Here is a 14836-nt window from a genome sequence, read left to right on the forward strand (position 1 = left end):
AACTGAACACTTCAACAAGAGAATAATTATGGAAGCTATCGAAATAGAGAAACACCCCCACAACATGAATAAGCCTGACGATACCTCCCACCTACCAGACATCTGGAAACCAGCCCTAGTCAATAAACGAGCCCCACCCACCACCCAGGCCGTTACAACACGATACAACAATGGACATGCAGCCAGCACCAATCTACCAATCATGATACAACCATACAATCAATCATTCCACTTACTGAAACAAAACCAGCTCTCCACCCCACCCCACCAAGATTTATAGAAAGACGGCAGCTCTGACCATGCTTTAAGCCCAAAACCCAGCCTGAAGATGGCGAGTGAGACCTCCCCGAAACGTTGCCAAGACAATCTCAATCTTACACGGGAAAAGACCTGAATACAACAAGACAACAAGACCAGCATACCTACACCCGTGAAAATTTACGAAAACAAATATATTTGTGTGTGTGTGTGTGTGTGTATGCGTATGTAGACACACACACACACACACATATACCTACGTACAGTATGTATGTATGTGGGGAGTAGTGAGCTCCCTCCCATATTTGGGCATACCCGGGGTTGTAACACAAATACGTATGTATGTATGTATGTATGTATGTATGTATGTATGTATGTATGTGTGTGTGTATGTATGTATTTGTGTTACAACTAGAAATAGATCTATACTAGTCTCCCTTTATTTATCAGCACACACACACACACACACACACACACAAATAAAAATGTAATGTTTGTTTGTTCAAAATCTCAAATCTCCGAAAGTTCTTCACCGATTGCTTTGAAATTTTGATACAACGTTGCATTCGAATACACCCAATGTCGTAAAAGCAACAATCTTGACAGCACCTTTCAAAGGTGAAGATGTCCTCATTCCCCGCATTCCTATGATTCCAACGGATATGCCATTTCAATTTAAGATATTGCAATTCCCAATTCAATTGGCGTTTGCAATCACCATCAATAAAGCTCAGGGCCAATCTTTAGAATTGTGCGGTTTAGATCTAGACACGGATTGTTTCCCACATGGACAATTATATGTTGCATGTTCTAGAGTCGGCAAACCAGACAATCTCTATATCTGCACACACAATGGAACAACAACCCACAAGCATTGTGAAATTAAACATATTAGAAACTTGAGCTTTCTCTTTTCTTTTAAAGTTCCAATTTAATAAGACAGACATGTTGGCACAAACTGTGGAATCCCAAATCTAAAAGCCTTCCGGGATTCCACCCAGTTGTAAGTTCATGATCTTATCCCCACACCCACAAATCCATCACATGGTCTTCTCCAGCCACGCTGGCATCTCCACCCAGCTGGTTCCGGTCAGGTGCAGAGGTGCGGAGACAAAAGATGACCTTGGGCTTCTAGAAAGGAATGACAACAACACATTCCACAATTCTATTCCTTTCTATTCCCCCTCCCAATTACTACACTAATGAAACAGCATAATGAAATAGAATAGAATAGAATATTTATTTCTAAGCCGTGCCCTCTCCCGAAGGACTCGGGGCGGCGTACAATAAAACAAATAAAATACAAAGTACAATACAATACAGTACAAATCTGGACAGGACATACATATAACAAGGACGTATATAAAATGTATACAAAACGTATACAAGGAGGAGGTAGGCTAATAGCTAAAAAAAATTAAACAATTAACAATTAAAACAATTAAAAAGTCACAATATTTAAAAACCCTGATAAATAAATTCTATTGAATTACATTAATAAAAAACCTGTCAGGAGCGATATAGTTGGATCATGGTTGAGCCAGGCCAGCTACTTGGAATAGGTGGGTCTTGAGCGTAACTCTGAAGGAACGGAGGTCGGACGTCGTCCTAATATCCAGAGGGAGGTCATTCCACAGGGCTGGGCCCGCCACAGAGAAGGCTCTACTCCTAGGCGCCGCCCCTCGACACTGTCTGGTGGACGGCACCTGGAGGAGTCCCTCTCTGTGCGAGCGAATTGGTCGCAGGGATGTATGGGGCAGAATACGATCCCGCAAGTAACTAGGTCCTGAGCCATGGAGCGCTTTAAAGATCGTAATCAAGACCTTGAAACGCACCCGATAGACCACAGGAAGCCAGTGCAGCTCGCGCAGGAGAGGTGTCACATGGGAGTACTTCGTACTCCCCATAATCACCCGCGCGGCCGCATTCTGGACCAACTGCAGTCTCCGAGTGCATTTCAAGGGAAGCCCCATGTAGAGAGCGTTACAGTAGTCCAGGCGAGACGTCACCAGCGCGTGGGTGACTGTGCGTAGGGCGTCCCGGTCCAATAGGGGGTGCAATTGGCTCACCAGGCGAACCTGGTGGAACGCCCCCCTGGCCACGGCTGTCACATGGTCATCCATGGACAGCCTGGCATCCAGGAGGACGCCCAAATTGCGCGCCCGCTCCACGGGGGCGAGTTGAATGCCCCCAATGGCCAGAGATGGGATTAACTGGTTGAACCGGGGGGGCGGAACCCACAGCCACTCCGTCTTGGAAGGGTTGAGCCTGAGTCGGTTGTCATCCATCCAGACCCGTACGGCTTCCACACACCGGGACATCACTTCGACGGCCTCATTGGGGTGGTTCGGGGTGGAAATGTACAGCTGAGTATCGTCAGCGTACAGATGATATCCCACCCCGAAACCACGGATGATCTCACCCAGCGGCTTCATGTATGTGTTGAACAGGAGTGGCGAGAGGACCGACCCCTGTGGCACCCCACAGGTAAGGGGGCTTAGGGTCGACCTCTGCTCCCCTGCCAACACACGTTGCGTCCGGCCAGAGAGGTAGGAGCCAAACCACCGCAAAACGGTGCCCCGGACCCCCAACCCCTCCAGTCGGTGCAACAGGATACCATGGTCGATGGTATCAAAAGCCGCCGAGAGGTCTAATAGGACCAGGATAGAGGAACAACCCCTATCTCTGGCCCTCCAGAGATCATCCACCAACGCGACCAAGGCCGTCTCTGTGCTGTGCCCGGGGCGAAAGCCGGACTGGCGCGGGTCTAGATAATCATTCTCCTCCAGATGTCGTGGGAACTGAGAAGCCACCACACTCTCTACAACCTTCGCCAAAAAGGGAAGGTTGGAGACAGGACGATAATTGGCCAGCTCCGTAGGGTCCAGGGAAGGCTTCTTGAGCAAGGGTCTCACCACCGCCTCTTTCAAGGCGGCCGGAAGAGACCCCTCAACCAACGAAGCATTCACTAGGCCCAGGAGCCAGTCGCGTGTAACCTCCCAGGATGCCAGTACAAGCCAGGAGGGACACCACGGGTCCAATAAACATGTGGTAGGTCGCAGTCGTCCACGCAATCTGTCCAAATCCTCGATGACAACCAAGTCAAACTCCTCCCAAAAAGGTTTCTCAAGACTCGCCACTGGCGTCTCGACTGGGCCACTGAAGGGGACCCAATCCTTCCGGATTTGAGTGACTTTATCCAGCAGATATTTCCCAAATTCCTCTGCCCTACCCTGTAAAGGGGCCTCCCGCGGCCTCTGAAACAGAAGGGAGCGGGACACCCGAAACAGGGCGGCAGGGCGGTTCTCTGCGGATGCAATGAGAGCGGCACAGTATTGACGTTTGGCCGTTCTCAATGCCACTAGGTATGTCCTCAAATGGGCTCGTACCTGTGCTCGGTCAAATTCGGATCGGGAGGATCTCCAACGACTCTCTAGGCATCTCTTGCGGCGCTTCATCACCCTTAGCTCCTCGGTAAACCAAGGAGCCAGGGTGGATCGTTGCCGCCGGAGAGGCCGCAAAGGCGCCACCCGGTTCAAGGCCCCCGTAGTCGCATTATTCCACGCGGCCACCAGGTCCTCTACCCGAGGGCGGGTCAGGGCTGCAGGAGGTGGCCCAAGCTCCGTCTGGAACCTATCTGGTTCCATCAGGCGCCTGGGGCGGAACCATCTAGTGTTTTCCGGTTCCGCCTCCCCGCAGCGAGGGGTAGCACCAGGGAAGTCAAGTCGGAGGAGTGAGTGATCTGACCATGACAGAGGAGTGATGGTTAAATTCACTCCTCCCAGATCACTCAACCACTGGCCAGAGACAAAAACAAGGTCCAAGGTGTGGCCTCCCTCATGTGTCGGGCCCTGAATCATTTGAGTCAGGTCCATGGCTATCATGGAAGCCATGAACTCCCGAACCCCCTCTGATGCTTCTCCCACCGATGGCAGGTTAAAATCCCCCATCACTAGAAGTTTGGGGGTCTCAACCGCCACCGATGCGATCAGCTCGAGGAGCTCAGGCAGGGTCGCTGATGTATGGCGGGGAGCCAGGTATACTATCAGCAGGCCCAACTGCCTCCCAGGGCCCCATTTCACAACAAGGGATTCACATCCGGACGTCTGTGGCACAGTGGACTCCCTTGGCTCTAAGTCCTCCCGGATAATCACTGCTACCCCACCGCCCCTTCCCCGGGCCCGGGGCTGGTGAAATGCTTGGTAACCTGGTGGGCACATTTCCACGAGGGGTAAACCTCCCTCGTGGCCCAACCAGGTTTCCGTTATTCCCGCGAGGTCCGGCTCCCCCTCCAAAATTAGATCATGAATGAGGGGGGCCTTATTGAGAACGGACCTCACATTGCATAACAAGAGCCTCAGGCCCTGGGCCTGCAGATCCTGACCACCTAGAACGCGGGGGTTGGTACAAGCGACCGGGTGTAACCAGCACCCACGGTCTCCCAACCGACTGCGAGTTGTTAATCTGTCCTCGTATCTGCCCCTCCCTATGACTGTTGGAATCAGAGAGCCCTGTATAGGAATGGTATCCTCTCCCCCCTCCTCCTCTCCGCTCCTTCTGCTCATGACCCCACCTGGTGACCTGGCTCTGTCATCGCTCCTGATCTGACCCACCCACCCCCCAACCCCTAAACCCCTAAAAGATTTTAAAAAACATTTAACTAAAAAACCCCTGAGCCTCCGTTTCTTCCACCTCTCGGGGTCTATAAACCCGTCATCAAGGCGGGCCCTTGCAAGCTTCAAGGGCCATACCTGCGAGAGGGGGTTCTCCCGCAGGCGGAGCAAATCAAACCTCGAATAAATAATCTTAATCTTAGAATCTTAAAAACACGATGGGGTCAAAATGTTATAGATGGTAAGTGGTAAATAATAGAGAGTGTGGCAGGCCAAAGATCCTAAAAAGGAATATGACTGCAGGCCTGACATATTCGTAGTTTTTCACCGGTGTAGGTATGCTGGTCTTGTTGTACTTGGGTCTTTTCCCATGTAAGATTGAGATTGTCTTGGCAATGTTTCGGCGAGGTCTCACTCGCCATCTTCCGGCTGGTGTTTTCGGCTTAAAGCATGATCGGAGCTGCCGTCTTTCTATAAATCTTGGTGTGTGTGTGTGTGTGTGTGTGGAGTGCTGACTTTGTTTCAGTAAGTGGATTGATTGGCTGTGTGACTGTATCATGATTGGTAGATTGGTGCTGATTGGTGCTGGCTGTGTGTCCATTGTTTTGTTTTGTAACAGCCTGGGTGGTAGGTGGGGCTCTTTTGTTGACTAGGGCTGGTTTCCAGATGTCTGGTAGGCGGGAGGTATCATCACGTTTATTCATGTTGTGGGGTTGTTTCTCTACCTCGCCAAAACATTGCCAAGACAATCTCAATCTTACACTGGAAAAGACCCGAATACAACAAGACCAGGATAGATAGATAGATAAGATAGATAGATAGATAGATAGATAGATAGATAGATAGATAGATAGACAGACAGACAGACAGACAGACAGAGAGAGAGAGAGAGAGAGAGAGAGAGAGAGAGAGAGAGAGAGATGATAGAGATAGAGATAGAGATAGAGATAGAGATAGATAGATTGATTGATTCAGTCTTGTATTTAGTTCTCCAGACAACCAGATCAGCCATGTGGTCTTTTCAATACCAGTTACTAGACATGCGCATCTCAGGGTACTATCTTGGACTGCTTGGTTCCTCATCGAAGATCTGTTGGCCCTGCTGCTGCTGTTGAGTTGTGTTCTCAGCTGGTGGCTGGCAGTGGAAGCTGAAATCCTGAGCTTCCTCTCGGTTCTCCTGCTTCAAGCCAACCTGAGGTGGTGTCCTCCAGTTATAATTCCAACAGACATGTCACCCTACCAAAGAGACTGTGACAACGGGGAGAAGAAGATTAGAACCTCACTTGCAGAATTAAATGTTTCTGCACTGCAGCCCAGACCCAAATCATCCATATGAAGCTACATTACGATATGGTGGCCGTATTGCCAGTCAGTTGTTTTATTGCATGAGCAATCAGTTGTGAGGAAACAATACAAGCTCAAATGTAGAATGTCTATGGAGATTCTGAGTCATCCAGGGCAGGATTGAAGCTTCTTCAGTTCAGAAGTCCAGAAGCTTCCAGGATGAGAAGTGAAACGTCTTCAAGGAAAAGCAAAGTCCAATTGCCTTTTGAAGAAGTACCTTTGGGACAAGAAAGCAGAATATTAAACTGATGTGGAGATTTCTTTGAATAAGCCTTATCCCAGACACTGATGGAATGTACCAAAGAGATAGTCCTAGACTTACAACAGTTCAAAGTTACATGTCATCGGAAAAAGGGACATGACCATTTTTCATATTTACAACCGTTGCAGCATCACCCTGGTCAAGTGTTCACAATTCAGACGCTTGACACCTGATTCATATTTACGACAGTCATGGTCTCCCAGGACCATGGGGTCACCTTTTGCGACTTGACAAGCAACATCAATAGGGAATCCATGTTCACTTAGCAACCATGGTACTAACTTAACAAGTGCAGTGATTCGCTTAACAATTGTGGTAAAAAAAGGTCATAAAATGGGGCAAAACTCACTTAACAAACGTCTCACTTAACAACAGAAATGTGTTCAATTGAGGTCATAAGTCAAGGACTACCTGTATATGCGAACTCATAAATTCCACTCAGGTGCCATTATGATTTTAAATGTATTAAAATGCATGTAAAGATAGCACATTCAGTTTAAGAGTAAATAAAATGTATTACTGAATATGTTTTTTCGGTGTTGTTTTCTATTATTTTTAGATAAATAGTCATTGGTTCTGCAGTATTGAAGAGTCTGAAACACTTCTCTAATTTCAGTATTTTTTCAAGTCATCCCACTTATTTTTCTAAGACTTTGGCAGATAATTGAAAACTGAGGATGAGAATCCTATGCCAGTTCAAAATTACAAGCTGGAGCGTTTCATACCAATTATATTTGTGGGAAAAAATGGAGAATTAGTATAATGAACTATCACAAAGACAGTTGTCAGCTGAAAGTTGCTATTTCATTTCCATCTTAACCTCCTTAGCCAGCCCTTCAGCTGCAATGTAATATAGATGAGCTAGATGGTTAGCATAATACATGTGTGAAACAGCTGATGAATGTCACTCAGTGTCCATGTTTATAAGAGTACTTGGGAGATGAAGGGCAAACAAGCATTTGTCTCAAATGGAAGAAAAAGGGAGAAAAAAAAGGAAGAAATTGCTTTCAAAGTATGTGATCAGTATTTTAGCTTGTTCAACATGTTTTCAAAGGCTACAGCTCTTATCCCATTTTCACAAGGTCACAAAAAATGTAGCCGCATCCTTTAATAGTTTAAAATTATGTATGAACTAACAAGATCAATATGTTCCTGACAGGCATTGAAGAAGGCGTGGTTAGAAAAATATGCCACAGATTCTGCCAACCCTGGTATATTAGTATTACTTGGATGTGGAACTTTATCCAGTACTTGTGGTCAATTGGCCAGTTATCCACTTGCTCTTATCCGAACTCGAATGCAAGCTCAAGGTGAGTGCTGAGGTTATGTTACTCTGCCTATGTAGAAGAGATAACTTGACGGATGACTATTTAAGGCTACCATTGATCATTAAGAGCTTGGCTACCTTTCCCTTTTTTTCTTCTGGAATGTATGTATCTAGTCTCCAGCCATCAGTGATCACCTTCTTTGTTAAAATTGCATTAGCCTTTAAAGTCTGCCCAATATCTTGATTCCCGTCGGTGAAAATGAGGTGGAAAACCTCTGTAGGAAGTGAACCTCTTGGGATTAACAGTGGTAGATTTAAGATCTACCCCTGAGAACAGGTAACCTTTGTTTGTAGAAAAATAACATTTTGGGAGAATACCCAAGGTGCTTCTTCAAAAGGCAACAAGACTTCCTTTGTTTTGCTGAGACACATTTCTTTTCTCATCCAAGAAGCTTCTTTAGCTCTCAGAAGCAAAACATCTTCAAGGAAAACAAAGGAAGCCCAGTTGCCTTTTGAAAAAGCACCTTTGGGACAACCATGACCTGGATGACTGAGAATCTCATTTTGGGAGAATAGATGTTACTCATAATGCTTTCTTTCAACAAACTCTTTTTTAAAATCTACATGGAGACAGATCTGATAATGGGAGAGTTCATCTAAAGTGATGGAGTTGAAGAGACACAGGTTTTCTACTTCTGTCAAAATTAGATCTTTGCCAAATTGTATCAGTAATGATGAAAAACTTTGCTGACTTGTAGAAGCCTGGTCAGGATAGGAGACTATTCTGGGACAAGACTTTGTTCTACCCTTTTTTAACTCGTAGTACCCACTTTTGCTTTGTATCTTTTTGGGGAAACAAATAAATATGTGGCTATTACAGGAGATAACACATATTTGAACCTATTCTTTTCTATTTTGGAGGAGGCAAAGGGACAGCATTTTAAATGTTACAGAAGCTTAAGATATCCATTTCATCACATTCCCTCATGCAAAACAAAAAGGTCTGAATATTCTAGTCTCAGCCATTCTGCAGGAACTTTGGGATTATACAGGACGTACACAAAAGGTCCTGCATGGAGACTATAGGGCTGAATAGAACACAGATACAGGAGAAATATGTTAAGGTTATTAAAGTTTAAGCTCTCAGGTTTGAAATATGGAAGAACTGAAAAAATGTATTAATTATTTCTCACAAAACTATGAATTATGACCTTAGAAGGTTATGAAAGGGAATCACAACTATGTATGTATGTCAGATTTCTTCTTTTTATTAAGACTGCTGAATAATATGTCTTTTTTATCTTTTTAATTTTCTGTAGCAATGGTAGAAAGTGGCCCCCAGCTAAACATGGTTGGCCTTTTCCAAAAAATTATTGCCAAAGAAGGATTCTTTGGACTATACAGAGGCATAGCCCCAAACTTCATGAAGGTCCTTCCTGCTGTCAGCATCAGTTACGTGGTATATGAAAAGATGAAGGAAAACTTGGGAATAGCATAAAAGAAAGAGATGCCACATGAGAGACTCTCAAGGAATATTAACCCAGATGAAATCCTCTTGGAGGCTAAATTCATGTTTACAGTTAGCTACAATTCTTCTATGCAAAAATTCTGCAAGTCTTAACTCTATGAAGTCTTGGTGGAATAAAAAAGAATATGTTCTCTGAAAATAGCTAGGTAATGAGAAAATTGTCAAATATTTCATTGCTCATGTAGCTGCTTGTTGGAAAAGTTTGAGGATGTCATAATTATTTTCCCAACTTATATATTATTGGGTTAAAGCTATACAAACACTCTGTTATGATAATTTGCATTTGATTGTCTAGTGGGCAATTTATGAGCATTCTGAACACCCATTATTATTTTACAGGCATCTTTTGCAATATGTTCATAATTCTATTCTTTTTTGTTAAGCTTCTTTTATAAACAAACAAAAAAAATCCCTCAGAAAAATGATTCAGAAAGTCATAAAATGTCGCATTGATACATTTATTTGTTCAATTCCCCTTATAACAAATTAACCGAAAGAACTTGAAATGAAATGAATGTCTTTGCACATTTATTAGTCATATATATAGAACATGCCTAGGTGGGATCTGGTTTTCCAAACATTAATCTTGGAAAATTGATGAGGATAGGGACCAATCCAGACACATATGGAACTGACATATTAATCAAAGTGAACGTTATTGCTATTTACAAAAGATTAATAATTGATACAGTTTGTGTGCTTATTCAACATTCTATTCCTAATTTATATGAATGGAAGTAATCAAGACATATGTTTAACTTAGCAAGTATTAATATCCTTAAGACAATTAATTTGTTAAAAAGTTAAAAAGTTGCTTAAATGTCTTCTTTTTGCATCCTCCCATCTTCCACAGTTGCTGATCAAATTCCATGCTTTTCAGTGCTAATGAGTTCCTTAGCTGGGCTTGTTTTCTCTTCCAAGACAGAAAATTCTTGTGTTTTCTTTTATTACCCAAAGGAAGGAAAAAGGAATATTTTTACATTTTCCTTCTCACTTAAATTCCTTTCTCTCACTAACACTTGAACCATCTTTTCCTCTCTGCAGTGATACTTAAGCCAGGTCTCAATCTTAATCCAGGTCTGTTACATGATTTTCTTTTCTAACCCTGATTCGGTTCCTTTTCAGACAGCTTCTCCTCCCAATTACTTCTCTTGCAGTTCTCAATTCATGGCAGAGGTTCCCTCCATAGTTCTCCTCTACTTTGGATCCCTTAGGTACCCACTGTTCTTTTTGGCCCTCTGCTTGTTCACTCTCCTTTCTCACTATCAGCATATCCAGACCATGAAAGAACTAGATATCCCATTGCCCATCTTCTCTAAGTTTGCCTTCTCTGCAAAAAAAATAGTTGTGTAAGATTGCAGGTGCTTCAAGAAGCTGTGGATTTTTGTCATTGCCAGCGTGCTTTAAGCCTTACATCTGACTGTCAGGCCACAAAATAAAAAATACCTCTTTAACCTTAACATTTGCAACACTGAGAAGAACGGCAGGCGTTTTTGTATCACGGCAAGCTCATTCTTGCCCACTTGGCTAAGTCCTGCTTGATGCCGCTGGAAGTTTCACTTGCTATTGTGGGACTTCACTAATTTGACTGGCTTTGGCAGAAAATGTTCTGAGCAGATTGCACCAGCCATTCATAAATGTCAATTACAATCACATCAAATCTTAAATGCCTCCATGGGTTGCTTTCCAGGTGATTTGTTGGTACAACATATTGAAGCTGTTCTTGTGATTGGTTAATAAAGATAAGAGTCTGTTAGGAAAATCTTATTGCATCTTTCACACATCAGCTCAGGACATTTTAAAAGTCTTGCTTTAAACTCGTCATTTGTTTAATATGCTATATCTATAAGCAATTTGGAAGTGAAGTGAGAATGGCATAATTTGTTTAATTAAAAGAAGCCATTAATTTGTCTTATGGGTTGCTTGTTGTTTTTTTTCAGGTCAGAAATTATTTCCTTGATGGAGATCTGTATTTCTTTTATAATGTTATAGAGATTATTTATTGAGAGTTAGGAATGTTAACAAATCATCTTAGTTCCCCAAATCAAGGTAGATATCAATATACTGAAATGTTCAGTTTATTTTATCAAACAACCATATCAAATTATATCATAATATCACTATAATAAACTGAAATTATATGAACTGATAGTAATAGTAAATAGTAATAAAGGATATTGCCTTTAAGTTATTAAATTTAGTAAAATGATTGTAAGTAACTGGAAATCAAACCACAAGGTAGGCAACCAAAAATTGAAAAATCATGGCCAGCCTTTACTAATACCCACTTCTCAAATATATTTCAATTATCTTTTAAATAAAAGCCAGGAATTGCTTGTATGTTAAATAATTGTTTGCTTATTGCAATAAAGTAGACTCACTTTAATTACAGGTGTAACTGCGCCATAAAAGCAGATTGTTTTCTTGGCATTGCTTGCTTCTTTGAAACCTGGCTGTTCTTATTTAACTGATTAAAATTTTCTTCAAGAGTGGCTCAGAGAACAGCTTGAGTAAATAATTATTGTTCTTTGGAGTTTCTTACGCTACTGCCTGGAAATCTATTACCCAGCTATCTTGAATAGAACTCTTAAATATGCAGAATGATCATTTGGGAGAGTATTGGGCGATATAACTTTTATGCTGTGACATGTGTATTGCTATTATAAAAAAATATGTGCTCATGTGATTATGTCAGCAGAGCTGCGGTAGCTATTGGGGTACCAGATGGATGATGATTTGGCTATACATGGCCGTAACTGTTTGGGAGAATCTAATGTAAAATGTCCAAACAATTCACTTTACAAAAGAATAAAATCATAATGCTTGTTTGCACTGCAACCGTTCAAACCAGTGCCTTCAGCAAATATTCCTTAATAATACTTTTTAAACCATCATGGTTTTAAAATAAGGCATGGCCACCTCACAATCCTCTATTAATGCTGTGGTGCTAAGATACATGGCAGTGGTGCCTAGTGCATCCATGTTCAACACTTGTGAATGACAGCTTTTTCACACTGCCTCTTGTCATATAGAAAACCACACTTGATCAAAGCCAAAGAGTTATTCCAAAACATGAAGTATATAAAACAATTTTTAAGTAGCTTTTTTATGGTTTATTTAGAAAAATGTGTATTTGAAAAATAGAGCTGAAAAATGACATAAGCAGTACGCGAAGCAAATTAATTCTATTTTCTTGTGTAAGTGCTCTTATTAGACTATTGGGTGGTTTTGTTAATTCTTGAGAGATGATGTAAGCTTGAGTAAGATTCCTTTTATCTTGTCCCTGAACATGGTTAGGTTGTAATTATTGTATGTTTCATCTGTTCCTTGGTGAAAGAGATGCTGATACTTTGAAAACTGTTTATAATAAATGGATTTTATAGCACAGTTGTATGTTCTTTTTGTAAATTGTTAGATCATTCACTATTTCATTAACATTGCTTCTGGTGGAACACAATATCTACATATTTTGGGTACTGTGTTAGTTTCTCATTCAGGCACTGAACAAACCCACATCTACTGACCTGTGCTTTCAGTTGCATTTGGCAATTTCAATTTCTTTCAACAACATTTGGTACCAATCTCTCTTTCCTGAGAAGTTGTGAGAGGTTAACCTACCTTCCACTTATGCAATAGTAACCATCATTAATTGTGCAAGTGACAGAGAACATGAATTTATTGTAGGGAGAGCTTTACGCGACATAATTTTATCACTTAGGAAGCAAGTCTTCTGTATTATAATTTTGCCATATTTCTGTATGTCAAAAGATATACTGCTGACTGCCAAAAGTTTGATTCTGACCAGTTCAAGGTTGACTCAGCCTTCCATCTTTCAGAGGTCGGTAAAATGAGGACCCAGATTGTTGGGGGCAATAGGCTGACTCTGTAAACTGCTTAGAGAGGGCTTTAAAGCACTATGAAGTGGTATATAAGTCTAAGTGCTATTGCTATTACTTCCCATGAAAATTTTTAGAACTCGCCTGTTGATTCTAAAAGTGAAAACCTATTTACACACGCAGCTAAAATGGTCATGCTAAGGTCATTAAATAATATAGGAACATATATGCTTAGGATTCTACCATTAGTGTTTGTATGAACAATTACTCAAACTGATTATCCAAAGCAATTCACATGTAAATGGGCCATCATGGACAAAATACTCATTTTTCTTCAAAAGCATTCATTTTCAATTTGGCCTAGTCATATATTCAGTGGTCTCTGATCAATTCGGTATAGTGAATGCAGGAAAAGTGTGAGTTTGTCTGAAAGTTTGGAATTATGTGGATGGAAGTCCATCACATCTAGAATAGGAAGAGACATCTGTTGAAGAAAACAAAAATTAGCACTTAATGCAGTTTCATTGTGGATCACTTGTGTTGGTAACACAGTGTCAGTTCTGCTAGAACTGAAGAACAAAGGAGAGACAGAATAATATGAGATTTGGAGTAGATTTTATCAGTGGTTGGATTTAAGGAAGAGAAGTAGGAACGAGCACAAGGATGGATAGATTGAAATTAGAGGCAATATAGGTAATACATTATGTAACTAATTGTAATTGTAACCATGTAAAAGAGGTTAAGTATATATATAATTAGTAAGTAATAACCAGCATTGAATACACAAGAGATCTGTGTTATACTGTGTATGGCAGAGAGATCGCCAAGATGGTTTCGCCAGGTGCAATGTTTTTTCTTTTAATAATAAAAGTTTTTTTTTTTTAAAAAAACACTGTCAGTTCATAACCTGTTGTAAATAAGAACTTAGAAAGAAAACAGTTGACCCTGGGAAGTGCATGAATTGTTTGCAAGCCAAGTAGTCCTCAACTAACAACCATAATTGGGACTGGAACTTCCATTGCTAGCAGGATGGTGGTTAAGTGAATTGCATCCAATTTTATGACTTTTGCCATGATTTTTAAGTGAATCAGCAGTCAAGTCATTAAGCAAATTCAACTTCCCTAATTGACTGCTTGTTGGAAGCTGCTGGGAAGTTTGCAAATGATGATCACATTATACCGGGATGTGACAACCATCATAGATCCATACTGGTGGTTAAGGACCTGAAATTTTGACTAAAGAGATGTCACAACTGTTGTAAGTGCAAGGATCAGTTACAAGTTACTGTTTTCAACAGCATCATAGCTGAACAAACAGCTATGGATTACCTGTATTGGTTTCAATAGCTGTGGAGGGGGGGAGCTATTTGTACTGTATCCTTTACTTGTTCTAATGCACATTGTTCATACTCAGAAGCTGGCATTCTCCAAGTTGGCATTATCTCGAAAGAAACCAGGACTTATGTAAATGTTTTTATTTTATGTGCCCAGCATGGAAAATGTCAACACTTCTAGTGAGTGTTATTTGGGTTGCAATATCAGTACTGCCACCTGCTGGTCCATTATAGCAGCAGCTCAACAAGCGTAGCTTTTGAGTTCCAATTCTTGAATGCCTTCTGTCCAAAATCTGGCATGGCTGCGGTAACAGCTGTTGAATCCAAAGACAGCAGCCTTTGAGGGCCATTCTTTGAAGCAAAAAGCAGCAGGGTAGCCAAGTGCAGAAACAGCA

At 41.8% G+C, this 14836-nt stretch overlaps 1 protein-coding gene across 2 annotated transcripts in view; it reads left to right on the forward strand.

Moving 5' to 3' along the window:
• Positions 1-12659, forward strand: part of SLC25A24 (solute carrier family 25 member 24) — a 46014-nt gene extending 33355 nt beyond the window's left edge. For both annotated transcript variants that reach the window (XM_081949287.1, XM_081949288.1), the window contains 2 exons: positions 7637-7787; positions 9064-12659. In XM_081949287.1, the coding sequence (XP_081805413.1) occupies positions 7637-7787; positions 9064-9242 (330 nt within the window). In that variant the 3' untranslated portion in view covers positions 9243-12659. The remainder of the gene's footprint in view (positions 1-7636; positions 7788-9063) is intronic.
• The last annotated feature ends 2177 nt before the right edge of the window (positions 12660-14836 follow it).

This window comes from Natrix helvetica (genome assembly GCF_964273705.1).
Source record: "Natrix helvetica genome assembly, chromosome: 3".
NCBI classification, from domain to species: domain Eukaryota; kingdom Metazoa; phylum Chordata; class Lepidosauria; order Squamata; family Natricidae; genus Natrix; species Natrix helvetica.